The following is a 15,808-nucleotide window of genomic DNA, read 5'->3' on the forward strand; positions in this document are numbered from 1 at the left end:
CCCGCCCATGAAGGGACGGTTTCCTGGGTACTTAGGCACTGCTATTTGAACAAAGGAAAACAATAGAAAATATTAAGATATGTTTACTAAAAATAAAACATGAAAAAAAAAAAAAAAAAGGGATATGAATGTGACAAGGATGCAGGTTTTAGACATGAGAATTTTCCCTTTATGGTGTTTTGTCCCTGATGGGCTGTGGATCTTCCAAACAGTAAATTTTTATACTAATGGGACTGTGTAGGGGAAGGCCCAGATCTGCATCTAGGAAACATTTTTAGCCCACTGATTTTGTTCAGGTATAGCAGAGCAAGGTTGAAATTTTATAACCTTGAAGGGGAATATTTTGCTTATGTCTAAGTTCAGGGAATGAGGGAAGATGATAAAGAAATTGTTATTGAAGATAGCAGGAATTGGCCTCAGATACATATTTTTTAAAATTCCATAACTGTATATTCACAGTATCTACAAAACAAATGGCACTTAGTTCCCCCCACCCCCATAACAGATGACATAGTTTTGTTATGTAGAAAGCTGGGAGTAAAATTAAATCCAGATTTAGAATAATTAATTTTTAGTCCTAGAGCTTCAAGTTGAGCAAAATTAGAGGACAACAGGATTTTGATCATTTGATCTTGAGTTTTTCTAGTATTAAAAATGGATAGTAGTTGGGTGCGGTGTAAATCCAGCTACTCTGGAGATGAGAATACAAAGTTTGAGGCCAGCCTCAGCAACTTAAGAGTCCCTGTCTTAAAAGTGGTGCTGGGGATGTAGCCCAGTGGTACAGTGCCCCTGGATTCAATCTCCAGTACTCCACCCCACCAAAAATAAATATATAAAGCACAGTGCTACATACCAGTAACTCCTGCTACTTGGGAGACTGAGGTAAGAGGATTACTCATGCCCAGGAATTTGGGACCCAGCCTGGACAAATGTAGCAAGACCCTGTCTCTCCCTCAACCCTCCCAAAAATGTGGTAAATCAGTTTGGAAACAGTATTATTTCCATGGGACACTGAATCAAGTGGGTGGTTGTACTTCTAGTTTTCATGCCTCAAAGTTCATTTAACCCATAGTTCAAGTTATAATACTTGAGACCTGACCCGTGTACCCTTTCAATATGTGTTCCCTGGTAAGTCTAGAGAACTCAGCCCACTTTCTATGGTCTCTTTGAAAACTCTGGCTTGAGAAATAGCAGTGAACTAACTTTTCATTAAGAATATTCTAACTATTCCTGTTTTATCCAAAACTTAATCTGTCCCAAGTTGGTATCTTGGCATGACAGCCAAGATTTGGGAACTATGTATCATAATTGTTTGGTGCCTCCTGGTGGTTATAAGACCATTCCATGAAGCCTCTGGAAAGGCTAGGAAACTTGATGGGCATAAAGTAGTTCTTCTCTAATACTCCCACAGAAGAGGGGAAGAACATGCTGTAGTTCTTGAAGATGAAACTAGAAGAGACTATTAAAGAATAATATGAAGTTAGTTACCTGTGGAGAAGTGAATGTTTCCCCTATAGATGGATGATTGTCTTAGTGTGGAGGGAGGAGAGCTGGGAATGAGTGCTTCCAAACACCAAAGAAAGCAAATGTAACACACTTGTGAGAAATATTCCTGACACTGCCTTTGTCTCTGAAGAAAGCTCTTGACTCAGCTGCCTCGGCTTCCCACTGTTGAGGGAATTGAGAGATCAGTGTCTGCCCACCCAAGAAGTACTATTTCTTCTCTGTGTTAGAGCCAACCACTTTTGTGTTGTCTATACTCCTCACATACCTGGATTGTCAAGCTTCCCAGTTAACTCTTCCTGAAGCAAGAAGGCAAGTTGTGCTTGAACATTACTGCCCAAAGCAGCATGGTGTTTTCTTCCCTTGAGCAGAAAATGTTATTAAGCTAATGATGCTCAGCCAACATGACGGGTAGCTTATCTTCTTTCTAAGGTAGTTTGTACATTCTATAACTGAAAAGGGAAGACACTGTGCCAAACTTTCTCACAATCATCCTGAGAGAAGCATCTCTGGTTTACATTATCAAATTGAGGGTTAAGAGAGTTGTACAGTGCCACATAGCCAAGAATTTTGAAAGAGGTTCAACTTCTAACTCATCTTGAACCTCTACCCTTCTATTTGACATCAGGATGTTTTGACTAACATGTAAATGTCACTTCTAAAGCCTCTCAAATTCTTGAAATTAGCATTTAAACTATGTTAATAACAGTTTTCTATACTTACTAAATAATGCTTTGAGCTTTGACCACTAGATGGTGCTTCCAGAAAAAGAATCATTCATTGTTTTAAATTTCTGAAAGAAATTGAGTTTTGGGGGGCTTCATCTAAGGTAATGAGCAGTTGAACACTGCCCTGGTTACTAAGTGCCACTGCATCAACAATTTTTGCAGTTACTAGTACAGATCACTTAAGGTACAGGATGCATGTAAAACGGAATGTCAGCAAAATCAGAGAAGGGTAAAAAAATGACTGGGTACCCAGTCTCAAACCAAAAACAAAACAAAACCCAGACCAATTTTACAAATTAAGCATCCTAATTAGTGAGTTTTGTGAGTCCTACAAAGTAGCCTAGAAATAAAACTGAGATGGTGTGAAAAATAGGTTCTAAAAGCTTGATGCTTGAGTTGGATTCCACCAGTCATTAGGACAGTAAAGAATAAAATGTTCACAGCCAGCATGCATCAAGGAATTAAAACTTTTTCTCCTCATAGTGATGAATTGAGTGGGTTTTACAAAATACTGATATGTAGGACAACTCCACTTCTGCCATCTGTTGATTACTCTTCAATGCACAACCAACAATGGCTTATACAGAAATATGAATTCACAATTCTAGTTTTGTAGCTCGCCGCTTCTGAGTTAAGGATGAGGGAGAACTCTCCTTTTAGACTCAACATATAATCTTCATAGCAGATAAAATGTCAGAACTGTTGGTCTTATTATGTTACACAATAGCTAAGGCAATAAAGAAGGAAAAAAATTTTTTTTTTTCTCAAATAGCTCTAGACACAGTGGACTGGTGTCTTATTTCCTGGGAACAGCTTATTTTATTAGGCAGCAGATACCCCCGAATGAAGGGCAAACTCCAGCAAAGAACAACAGAAATGCAACTGGTAATGGGACTCTCTTACTATTCAGAATATAATCTATCTTCAGATAAATTAGCAATGGAAAGGGCTTACTTTTTCCTTCACTCCAAAAATTTACTATGCTTAGGAGGTGTAGAGGGAGAAGTGCACCTAACATACGTTTGGTGCATTATGTAGAATAAAGTTTATGGAAAGGGAGTAGTATGGGTGGATGTAAAAAGCAAGGAGAGCTAGATCTGCAACTATCAGAGTTCTAAAAGCATGTACAAAGAATGCCTGGGTTATGCCCAACTCCTGATGGAATGTTATTCTACTCTTTACACAGACGTGCACATTCATTCTTTTGTGGGACAGACCTCATTAAAATAGCCTCTGCCTCTCCCGAGGCATAATTTTGAAAGACAATTTCCACAAAGGAAGGGAAGGCCATTCAACTCATGGTACTTCAAATGATTTGAGGCAGATGTGGACTCTTGCACTCCATATGATGTTCCACTGACAACCAGCAGATTGCATTTCTATAGAGTTACTAGTCAGGAATGGCAATGTTGAAAAGGCTTACATGAGTCTTCACAAATGAATATATTCAGTTCCTTCACCAGCCCTGGGAATGACAGTTGCTCTCTGGAGATTGATCTGAAAGCCAGATGGCATCAGTCACAAGGACTAGATACCACAGTCATAACAATTCAAGCACACGGGACTTCCAAGTGGGCCCTCATGCCCTCACTGTCAATCTCCACAGTAGAAAGATGGTAAATCATCTGTCAAACAAAAGGTTTCGTGTAGAAAGTTCACCTAAATACAGCAAAAAATTATGTACTTAAGCTTCTCAACAACCAGAACTATTTACCCATAATCTGTGCTAATGGTAGACAAAAATATAAATAAGGAATTTTCATACAAGTACTGTTGATGGGGAAGGAGGTTTAGTCAAACACTGGAATAATGCCTTATTTTCATTTGCTGTGGCTCAGTGTATACTGATTCAGAAGATCAGATGTCTCCTTTATTCTTGTGTTGTACTAATCTTAAGGGGACCATCTAGACTATGCCTGTATTAGGCAGAGTCTGTATCTAGTATCAAGTAGTATTTTTAAAAGATTGAATGAAAAATTAAAAGGCTGTCGCCCATGGAAATATGTTCTGACGGCTAAGTTCTCCTTGCTTTTCTTTTCCACTATCTAGTTTGAGAAACCTAGTAATTTTTATTATTGCTGATCATTATCCCCAGGGTGGTTTCACACCCCTTTCTCAGCCAGGAAAACTTGAGAACCTACCAGTTTTGCCAACACTTGAAAAAAGGAGCCACCGAAGGTAAAATGCCAAGTCAATGGCAGTCTTAAGAGAGATGGCAAGGCACTTGACAATGGTGTCCATGATTGGCTCCCCTAAGTTTACTGAATGGAGGCTAACCTACTAAGAACAGCCTCTGTTCCTATCAAGGTTACTCTTAGACTGCCTCTAACCTGGGAGCTAAGATTGAAAAAGAATAGCAACTTCAGACCACACATTTCTCTACTTAGAAAAATAATACTACCTAGACTTTTAAACATTGCTCAAAAAAATCTTTACAACTGATGCAGAATGTTCTTAAAATAATAGTATAAAATTGATACAATATTAAAAATAAGGGGCTTAAGAATAAAGCCAATTATACTTTCAATGAGACCTACATGTTTAATTCTATGATAATGTGTTATATTCTGGTATCAAAGAATTGTAACCCTTCTGTTGCCACTGATCCCATCACCAGATTTCTGTCTTTACAAATTGTGGTGTAGTACGAGGGAGACAGCTCTTGACTCATGGTTTCATTATCTAATGGCACAGATGAATCTGACTTTACTTACATTTAGTTTCTTTTGAATGCTCATCTCATGGCTTTAAGTAACCTCTTTCCAGGAATCAAAGCACCAGCCACTTTGCTTCGTCATTTATCTCACTGCCCAACAAAAGCATAGATTACCTTCTCATACAGAGGGGACCACTCCTAGGGTCCTGACCAATTCATGCTACCAATAGTACTTTTATGATATACCTACTAGAGCTGGAAAAGATGCAGATAAGCAAAACTATAGGTAAGCAATGAACTTGGAAGGTAACTTCTTCAAAGGCATGACTATGTTCTACTATCTACTGTTGAATTTGAAAATTGTACAACAGGTAGAGCTTATTTAAGTTATGGAGCCCTGAATCTGACTCATCACAACCAAGTCAGCACTGGAAATCAGACTCACGCAAATGGCAAAAGTGTGTGTTTGGATGTGGGTGTATCTGAAGTGATCCAGTGCTTTCATGACCAGCAGATATTTTGCAAACAGTGTGGCAAAAACCTCTGGGTCACTCTGAGAAGACACTGTCAATCAGCCCTTGTTAACGATGCTGTCATGTGGGAGGGAGCTGGAATGTGCTTGTGTGGGGTTCATTTCTCACGGTGCAGGACACACAGGTCCTGGTGAAAAACCATGGACACAAGGTAAAGCAGAGCTTCACAACAAATAAAAAGGCAGGAATGGATCAGAAAAATCACTTTAAGGTATCTTTAAATATAAATTGAGCCCCAGAGGCAGAAAAGTCATCTACTCATTTTAAACATGATTAAGACCCGTAGATCAAAAACCCTAGTAACAAAAAAGGGGATTTTTTTTTTTTAGTTTTGTCTAAGATGAAGAGAACATATTAAACAGAATTTTGTGACTTAAACTTCACTCATATTTCCCCTTGAAGTGAGCTTAAAACTAGCATAATTTTGATACCAAAAGTAAGTTTGAACAACCAATACAAAAAACAAAACTAACTATAGAATTTTTTCCCCCAAAAAAACTCCCAAAGCAGAATCCCAATCCCAAACAACTTGTATAAGAGATGCAGGTAACAGAAAAAGGGTCAAATAAAACAATGGTTCCTGAATTTAAAGGAAGGATTCCCACTTCTCTTTCTCAAGAGGCAGATGGTCAGCTGAAAAATAAAAACATTGTATCAATAGGACACTCCAAAGGAAAAAATTGCAGCCATCTCTGTTCATGCAATATCAAATGTTTAAAAAAAAAAAAAAAAAATCCCAAACACCAAAACAACCCACAAGCCCACAAAACGAACAGAAGGAAGGAACACGTTGCCCAGATCTTATGACCTGATGGTAGTGAGGATCCTGATGGGGCTGTTCAGAATGTTGCTCATGGGACAGAGAGGTCGGGAGTTACCATGAGATCAAGTTTGCCCTGGAGGTGGGTCCACCTCAGGTTAGGGTCCACGAGTTCTTGGATCAGCAGCATCAAGAACATGACAGCTAAGCAAGAGGATTCCGGCACAAGACCTTGGGTCTGGGCCCAAGTTTTCTGTTTCATTCTATTTCCTTTTAATTAATATTATTAACTATTTTTGGTAGTGAAGTCACTTCGGTAGCCACTGTGGGCAGTGGTTTGTAAACAAACATTGACAAATACAAACAGCAGTGCAATATTTGACCCAGACTTTAAAAGAACGGGAGGCGATGGTGGAAATGAGGTAACTCTTCCCCAACACGTGTGAACAGACAGCTCCTGCTCTTCTAATGCTCTATGTCCATTAGGAGAGAGTAGGGCTTGTCAACAGGATGGTTACATAAAGAAGAAGCTACAGAAGAGAAAAAAGAAAGGTTCAGATTCAAATTTGGTTCTCAAAACCTTAAAAAAAAAAAAAAGTGCTTCTCTATAACAAGCTGTGAAAGAACAGCGATGTGTCAGTTAGAGGGATGATGTCACTGAGCACAGCTGGAGGCACAGTGGCAGCGTGGGCACCGCAGGCACGGGTCAGAGAAGAGAATACCTCTGCTGGGCACCCAGACACGTGAATCCACAGGGCAGGCAGGGACAGGAATGGAGGGAAGGGGGTGGGGACCATACGTGAGCTGCAGGACACGACATGGCAAAGTGTCTTGGAGAAGCTGGAGCTGCCCGTTGAGCAGCATCTGAAGTCCACCACGCAAGGCAAGAGAGCGTGAGACACTGCCATCCCTAGTTAATTTATCCAATATAATAAGCACGTGTATGTACATATGGATATCAAGCAGTGACTAAAAAGAACTCACAAAAGGGCACACAAAACAATGTTTGGGTAAAAATATATTTTCCCCTGCTTAATGTCTTGGCACTAGTGATATATGCATAGATTACCTGTTCACCACTCTCCTACCTTAACAGACACCAAATTATGCAGCACGCTGCTGATTAATTTCATACTTGAAAAAAATGAGACTTCACAATAATACAATTATTTTAGTTCTTAAAAAAGACAAGTGTCTAACATGCATCTTACATATATGACAATTCTGCATTAACACTGAAAGTAGATTACACAACAGTTTTAGAAAACACATCGGTTATTTTCAAACAGCAAAATGACAAGAATCTACAGCTACAGTTTAAGGCATATCAGCATATTTTAAAAATTAAGAAATAGACAAAGTTCTAATGCTGTTCACAGCTTAATTTTCAATTTATTTTTTAAAATTCCCTTCATACCTACATACAAACTAGACTTTGTAGGTCATAATTCCCGCTAAAGAATCATCGCACATGTCCTGCCAACAGAACCAGGACTTTGGAAGCTGAGACTTGACAATTCCAGACACTTGCAAGGGGCAAAGCCAAGGAATCTGAATGGACAGTTCAGGTTGGACCACACAGAGACAGCATGACGTGGGCCAGGAACAGCTGAAAAACCCGACTCAACAAACCATGTGTGAAACATTTATGGATACATCAAGAAAGTCAGGAAAACGTGCGTTCATCGGAGGTGCACAAGATATGGAAAATAAGCATATTGCTGGTGAGTTACAAAGCAGCGAAGGAAGATTACAAGACACCTTGCCCAGCGTTGTTATCAAACAGTTCCCTGGTTGAGAAATGATGCCTTTTTAGACAAAACCTTGACCATTAATGCAGAGCCTATGCTGGGAAAACCCAGTCTCTGACCTGCAATTAAATTCCCATATGTGCTCTTCCATCACATCCTACAACACATGCAACTGTTGGGGGTATGTACAGTCCAGAAGAAAGAAAAAGACGGTTATTATATTTGAACAGAAGATGGGGGGGAGGAACTGGAACTAACTGACCAAAAAAGAAAAAGAAACAAAACAATGACCACTGTTACTGTTAGCACCAAGGAGAGCCCATTTATCAAGATCCAAAATTTAAGTGATCATGAAGTCGGCCCAGCAAAAAAGGTTTCTTTCTTTTTGATTTGCTCCAGTGGAAGGTGGCAGTTTCTCATTCTAGTTTACAATGTCAGAGTCAAGGACTCTGTGTAACATCCAATGATGCCCATGATACTGTGCAGAACACAGGCTGGGATCAGGATTTCCGATTTCCACATTGAAATCAAGGAGTTGAAAAACATGTAAATTGTCGGGGGGGAAAACATGGCCACTTTAGATATTTTTAATTTGTTTAGAAGAAAAGTTACTCAGACCATTCTCTCCCTACCCCCTCAAAAAAAAGGAAAAAGAAAATCCATCCATCCCATTTGTTTTCTCTAATTTTAAAGCGTTAGAAAGATCTGGAAGATTTCTCACTACTATACTTACATGCAAAGGCGAAAGCACATCCAATTAGATTTGAGGATATCATTTATTCCGTGCAGAGCCAAGGACTACTGTGAAAAAAGGCATAGATACAGAAAGAAAAAGAGCAGCAATAACAAACTAAACAGGGCTGGGGAGCAGTGGTAGAAAAAAGTTCAGAAGCAACACATTTTTTTGAAAAAAGCTTCTATATGTTTCTTTTGACTTTTTATTCCCTGACTCTCCATCTGATTCATTTTGCTGTGTAAATTTTAATGCAAAAAAAAAAAAATCAATCCAATCAATCAATCATCTTGGAATCAAAAAGTCAGCAGGATGCTTTTCGTGCTAGGCTCATATTTAAAAGCTTTCAGGGATGCGAGAAATAGAATTGAAAAGTATGTTTTCTGGTTACAAGGCACAAAAATGCTCACACAAGCAGTGGTTGGAACAAGCATATGACACAAAGATTCAAGCTTTTGTGTAGTGCTCAGCATAGGAGCAAACGCAGCCCATGGTTAGAGTCGGCATGCTGTCTAGTGCTGGACAGCCAGCTTCAGAGCCTCAGAACTGCTATACAAACAAAAGCTAAGACAAAAATGATGGTCTAATAGCTTCTCAACCTGTGAAGACCATAACTGCTGCTGGTCTAGTTGGCAGGGTCTTTCCCAGCTTAGTTTGCATTCCAGTGAAACTCATTTCCTTACTTTGCCTAATTAAGCCTACATCAGGTTCATGGGAGAGTGTCCCTTCTTTCCCCTCAGTATGACTGGGGACAAAGAGAAGGTTGGGGGGATCTTTGTTGGAATCAAATACTTATTACTTTAAAAACAAAGTGTGTGTCAGGGGAAGGGAGGTGCAGCATATTCTATCTTGTTTAACTTAATATGCAACTAGCGATGGTCAGAGGGGAAACCCAGAGGTGACGTGTTGGGTTCATGAGAAATGTTATCCTTTTAAGTAAGAAGTAGGAGAGGACAGGGTTAGAAAGCTGGGAGGATCTTGTTGGGATCAGGGGAACAAGCATATACAAAGGTAAGCATGTGAAAGGACTGGCACAGAAAAGAGATCAGATATGCCCTTCTCCATACAAATCAGGAAGGTAGTATATGTCCTGGCCTATGAGTTAGTCCCAACCCTGGATGAGACGGTGGGCCTGAGACACAAAGGGCAGGTAGAGTCAGTCATAGTGAGGGGACAAGTGTGGAAATTTCATTCAACCACAATTGGATCTGAAACATCAGCAAGGAAACTGGCAGTGAAGTTGAATTTCTTTTCTTTCCTTTTTATTTTTTTGGACTCATGGGTTTTGTTGCCTGCCTTCTCATTTTTACCTTAAATTGCTGATGTCTTTTCAAATTTGTGCTACAGATGACACACACACAATTTATAGAAAATTTCCTATGTGAAGTATTTGTGAAACTTTCTCTCGTGGTTAGTGAATAGTTTTATTACAAGTACCAATGTCCAGTGCCTCAGCCTGCTGAGAGCAAATGTAGGAAAGGGTCCTCAGTGTAAATAGATTGTGGGAAGCCCATCCTCCTCAGTGGAAGATTCTTCTACAATCAGTGATATAGGACCTGACCTTTGAGATCTTGATCGAAGGGAGGATGAAAAACACACTGGCCAACGTGAACATGATCATCATTTCCTTACACCAGTCGGTGCCAACTCGGTTAGGCTTTGAGTGGGTGTTCAGATGCAGTCTCAACCCCTGAGGGGAGACAGTTGGAACAGACCACAAGCTCAAGCCAATAATGTTAGCCATTAAAACAAACAAAAATTCATGCAAATGTAAAAGTCATCTATGATGCTCACCCACCTTTCTGCCTACATTCAAATCTATCTTAGTTTGGGGCTGGTGTGGAAAAAAAAACAGGGAGTTCGGTATTGTGCAATCATAGAGATGAACAATCAAGAAAATGCAAGTTGTTGTCATGGCTATTCAGGGTTTTAGTTCAGCTGCTGAGGCGGTGAGAAGTTTTCACATCAGACGTACAGGTAGCATTTTACCCACTTTCCTCGATCCAAAGCGACATACAAGTAACAGGCATGCTTCCCGCTGCCATTCGGAACAGGCATAAAAAGGGCAAATCATTTAATTTCCAGAAACAAAGTCCAGCTGCACAGAGCCTTTGCTGTTATTCCCTTGTTCTATGGTTTTCCACCACCCGACAACATTCAGCAAAATGAGTTAAGAGTTATTGGTGTTTGGGGAAGGGCAAAACAAAATAAAACAAAAGGACACAGATGGCAGAGATACACTATTACTGCAAAAGCAGGTGAATGCGGGAACATCCTTGGCTTGCCAGGCTTTATGTGAAGCTTGCACTGCAAGTTAAAAACAAAACAAAAAAGTTAGAAATAATAATAAATAAAAAAAAGAAAGGAAAAATTAGGAGCGCCAGCACCAGCATTCAGTGATGGTGAATGCTCATGCAATGATTATGGAACTGACAGAAATTAAAAACCAAAAATCTGAATAGGCTATTCTACATGACAAGCAAAAGCAAAATTTTAATACTGAATCAAAGAACACGTGGTTAGTTTCCATTTGCATGTAATTTAGAATTCACAAGTGACTTCTTGAAACCACTGCATGTTCCGGTGGAAGGATTTACTGTTTGGTTTTTTGTTTTCTCAAATAACACACAACCATGATCTACTGGATGCTGTTATCACGTTAGCACTGAATAGGAACTTCATCTTCCACTTTTTGAGCTGCTAAAGGAGTCAGAGAATAAATACACAATAAATGCCTTTGTACAAATGACTTGGAAACATCTACAGTAGCTTGGGGATTAGAATATAGTGGATGAAGACATGCTACTAATCTAGTTGGGAAGGACAAAAAAAGATCATTATATGGTTACAGCTACTGCAATGCCGAGAGCTTTCCCCCTCTTTTAGGAACAAAGCAATGCCAAACCCAAGATCCATGTCTAATTTTAGGCAAATCCAAAACATGCAACTTTATTCCTTCGCAAAAATCAAAATGTATGTGTGCTTAAAAACAAAGGTGAGTAGATGGTTGGGTAAACTGTTACTCCATGCCAGTTTTTAAATGATGAATCTGAAAGCTTTCTTTTGGATTAGATGCATTTTAACCAGCTAATGCCTACTGGCAATTGTGCAAACTGTTTTCAGAAGAGATGAATGCTGTCCACTGAACAACTTACCCTCGGGCAGTCCCACCACTGTGGTGTAGCCGCAAACAAGGAAAGTGACTTGGTGGCCAGAGATGGCAGAAGGTGGGGTCCAGCTAATGGCAGTGCCAGGGTTAGTTCTACTTTGTAATCTTAGGTAATGTTATATACTCTCATGCCACTACAGGTCAAGGAGAAGTATAAAGCCTTACCTATGTTAAAAAAGGAGCGTGTCATTAGAATAGAAAAAGAAAATTTTAAACTATTAGAAAAACTAAGGTAAGCTTGAAGGGGGAAGCATAGAAGATTAAAAAAAAAAATGTCTTTGTAAATTTTCTACCCCAAACAAAGCCAGCTCCTAAGAGGTGACTATGGCAGCTCTGGCACCTGATCCAGCTACACTAAGAGGAAGAGGCTGTTTCTGTGTGAGGTGCTCCTCTGGTTGCACTGCTTCCTGTCTTTCTGTGGGCCTCTCTAACCAAACCCTTCCACTGCCACAGGCAATAAGAGGGGTGGATTTTTGTTTTTCCGCTATGACACTTCAGGCCTCCAACCAGCTTTCACTATACAAAGGGGATATGAAAAAACATGTGCTATTGTGGGGCACAGAACCTGGTAACTATTATGAACCAAGTCTAATGCCATTAGTAACAAAGGAGAATATATAAATAAAGCTAAAACAGAATTCACACAGATGCCATGTAAACTTTAAAAGCTTAATTGGTAAGGCCCAAGATGGGAAGAAAATAAGCTAAAATATCCAAGGGGCAAGGAAAAAACCTCCCTGTGCTGGGAAGTTGGTTACTACGTAGATTTTTTAATGGAGGCACAATATTGATCAGCTCTTGGGATTTCCATTACGTAAAGGCACATCCAGTATACATGAAATATTCTTTAACATTGCTGGTCTTCTATAAACATTTTTAGTATTAAGACTTGTACCTTGATGCACTTTAGTGTTTTGGGGAAGGAAACCTAGACTTTGGGTTCTCTAAGCTGAATCAGCAGCTTTTTCTCTCATCCACACCTACAGACATACATGTACACACATACCATACACACACGTGCACCCTATTTTTATCTTGGGTTAGTCTGGATCGAGGGTACAAAGCCAAATGGCTTTCATGTGTCTTCACTGGAAGAGTCATGTAGCCTCTGAATTTGTGTGTGGACAACGTCACCCTAGTGTCAGATACTCTTCCAACACACAGAGCTAAGAAACATTCTCTTGAATTGGATTATGATCTGAGCAACTGATTCTCTCAGAATTAATCCAGGATAACCAATCTGGGGCCCTTGGACTCCTCTTTGGTCACTTACATCTGTACCCACCTCAGTTAAAATCACACCTCATCTACACCAACTATTTCTGTTATTGCTTAGAAAAGATGCCTGCCCCTTTACCCTTGACACATTTCCTGCTACTTGGCAAGTCAGCGTACAAAGTGTAGCTTAATATTCTCTCCATGTGTCACTGTAGCAGCACATTTTGATCTTTACTATAAGGGGACAATGGCTGTGCTCACTTTTCCCTTTCAATTAGGATTGCACAGACACTCAATCCTATGTGCTATATTTTTAAAGAATGTAATCTTTGCCTTTTTGAGTATCATATTTTTGTTGTTTGCCTGCTCTTTCCCTAGACCCCTATGGCATCTAAGGATGAAGAGCAAGAATCCTCAAACAAGCTCCGAGTTGCTTCATAGCTGCCCTAAGAGTATGGTAGGTTAAATAGACAAAAGAGGGTGGCATCTGTGGGCTTGCCATTGGGCCACCACATAGGTTTCCTTCAAAGGCCTTCTTATCACCATATTTACTATAACCAGCAGCTACTGTCATAGAACTCACTCTCTATTCTTTAACGAGATTCAAAGGAGAGATTCAAGTAACAGAATTTCAAAGAAGCTCAAATCTCCCCTGGGTTCAGGCAGCTGCTACTGGAGCATCCTAAGAAGTGACCAACTCAAGAGCAGAATCTGAACCTTTGGCACATTGACTCAAGACCATATTTAAAAACTGTTTTGTGAGACTTGAGGGTTGGCAGGGTATGTTAACGGGAAGGGCATTTTGACTGCATTTCACAATAAGATCATTCACCACCTTGTTGAATTTAGAGGAAAACCAGTGGCTACAAGCAGCTCTTCCCACTGTTTTAGTTTGGGAACGTGATTCTCAATGACTGGCTTGCCAGGCCTTACAACACAGAGTGGGAAAACAATTTGAACAATCAAGATTTTAAGATGCTCTTTATCAAGAGAATCATGAGAACTGTCTTCAGAGGTACTGAAGAGAGATAAACCTGTCTTCTCTGAGAATCCTAGCGTTGGTGCAGACGATGCTATGGGAGATGACAGGTTAGTCCATCCTGATTGCTTGATCAACGTGGTCAAGTTTTATAAATTAATCCTTGTGTACCCTTTAAAAATACTTTTAAAAACATTTATCATCTTCCCTGCACTGTAGAGAAAATACTTGCTTTTTATTTTTCTGGTAATAGACCAGTTTCCAGTCTGTCAATGGGTAAAGCAGACATGCAAGAGGAATAAATTGTTAGAGGTCCCCAGTAGATGGGGTGGCACCTGCTTACTTTTTCTTATCCTTGTCTTTCTTGGTTTGCTGGGCCCCAGACTGCTGGGCCTGGGACTGTAGTAGCTGCGCTGCTGCTTTCTTCTTCTGGAAATTGTTCACCTCGTCCTCGAGCTCCTTCTTCTTGTCTTCCACTTTCTTCTTCTCTTCTTGGTGTGTCCGCTTTAGAAGGTCAAACTTCTCGTGGAGCTGGAGAGAAAAAGAGGCAGACATGCTTGGAGAAGGGAAGGAAACTCTTACTAATGTAGACTATGAGAATCTGCTCAAAAACAAAAGTTGCATCATGTGGCTGCCGGTGCTTTCATTGCAGGAGCGAAGTACTGTCTGGTGGCTTATCGGAGGAGCCAGGCTAAGGTGTTCAGAGCATCCCTGAGTCCTAAGCTCCTTTGTTACTTGAGCTGCTTGGGGCTAAAAATTCCTTGAAAACCCTGATAAAAGAAGATAACAAAAAAGTCCATCCTGGTAAGTAAAAGCGCGTCTTTATTTCTGATTCTTTTTCACCATGTATGAAATACGTTAACTTAAGAGACAATGACTACAGAGATATAAACACATATCCATATTTAAAAAACCACAATCACAGGATGGGGGTGTAGCTCAGTGGTAGAGTGCCTCCCGGCACGCGTGAGGCTCTGGATTCATTTTCCAGCAGACACACAGACACATTCAGAACCAAATACAGAGAGGGAGGGATGCAGAAAGGGAAGAAGAGAGGGAAGGAATGCTTACTAGATAATTTTAAATTTTTACCCATCATCCATTTGGTTCTTAAAGCCATAGCAAATAAAGCTCCATATTCCTTTCTTAGCAGCAAAACCATCTTGAGTGCTTAGTTATTCAAATGACCTGTAAGTTTTATTAGTCTTTTAAAGATAAATTAAATGCAACCCACCAGAGAGTGCCCTCCACTGTTGAGCCGAATTGTCTGATAGACTAAGATAATAATAACAGTTCCAGAATCCAGACTTTCATATGTCAAGAACTGTAAATTGAAGAAACACAGAGCTGCAAAGACACTATGATCAGGACTAGAAACCCAAGATCTAAATCATGCTACCTGTATGGTTCCCAGTTTTTCATCTGCAAAATGAGGATAAGATTATCTAGCTGAGTATGGTGGCGCACATCTCTAACGTCAGCAGCTCAGGAAGCTGAGGCAGGAGGATTGCAAGTTCAAAGCCAGCCTCAGCAATTTAGCAAGACCCTGTTTCAAAATATTAAAGAAAAATAAGCGGGGGAGGGACTGGGGATGTAGCTCAGTGGTTAAGCATCCCTCAGTTCTATCTTACTGTCAAAACCAAACCAAAACAAAAAAGATATCTGGCTCACTCTTCTTGCCAGGTTAGTATGCCACTTATGATAAAATATGTGCAGCAAGTACTTGAACTGGCATGAAATCCTATAAAATGCAAAAAAAAAAAAAAAAAAAAAAAAAA

The 15,808-nt window shown here is 39.9% G+C and overlaps 1 protein-coding gene across 14 annotated transcripts in view; it reads right to left on the reverse strand.

The window, feature by feature from the left end:
- Nucleotides 1–15,808, reverse strand: part of Septin11 (septin 11) — a 138,016-nt gene that overhangs the window by 42,657 nt on the left and 79,551 nt on the right. For 2 of the 14 annotated variants that reach the window (XM_048784800.1, XM_048784809.1), the window contains exons 9-11: nt 14,374–14,561; nt 8,665–8,732; nt 6,398–6,710 (exon numbers count right to left, since the gene is read on the reverse strand). In XM_048784800.1, coding sequence (XP_048640757.1) covers nt 8,708–8,732; nt 14,374–14,561 — 213 coding nt within the window. In that variant the 3' untranslated portion in view covers nt 6,398–6,710; nt 8,665–8,707. Of the gene's footprint in view, nt 1–6; nt 5,038–5,666; nt 6,054–6,397; nt 6,711–7,180; nt 10,972–14,373; nt 14,562–15,808 lie in introns of those variants that run through there. The other 12 variants (XM_015499263.2, XM_048784807.1, XM_048784802.1 and 9 more) reach the window with 10 other exon arrangements.

Source organism: Marmota marmota, unplaced genomic scaffold, assembly GCF_001458135.2.
Source record: "Marmota marmota marmota unplaced genomic scaffold, marMar, whole genome shotgun sequence".
Taxonomy (NCBI): domain Eukaryota; kingdom Metazoa; phylum Chordata; class Mammalia; order Rodentia; family Sciuridae; genus Marmota; species Marmota marmota.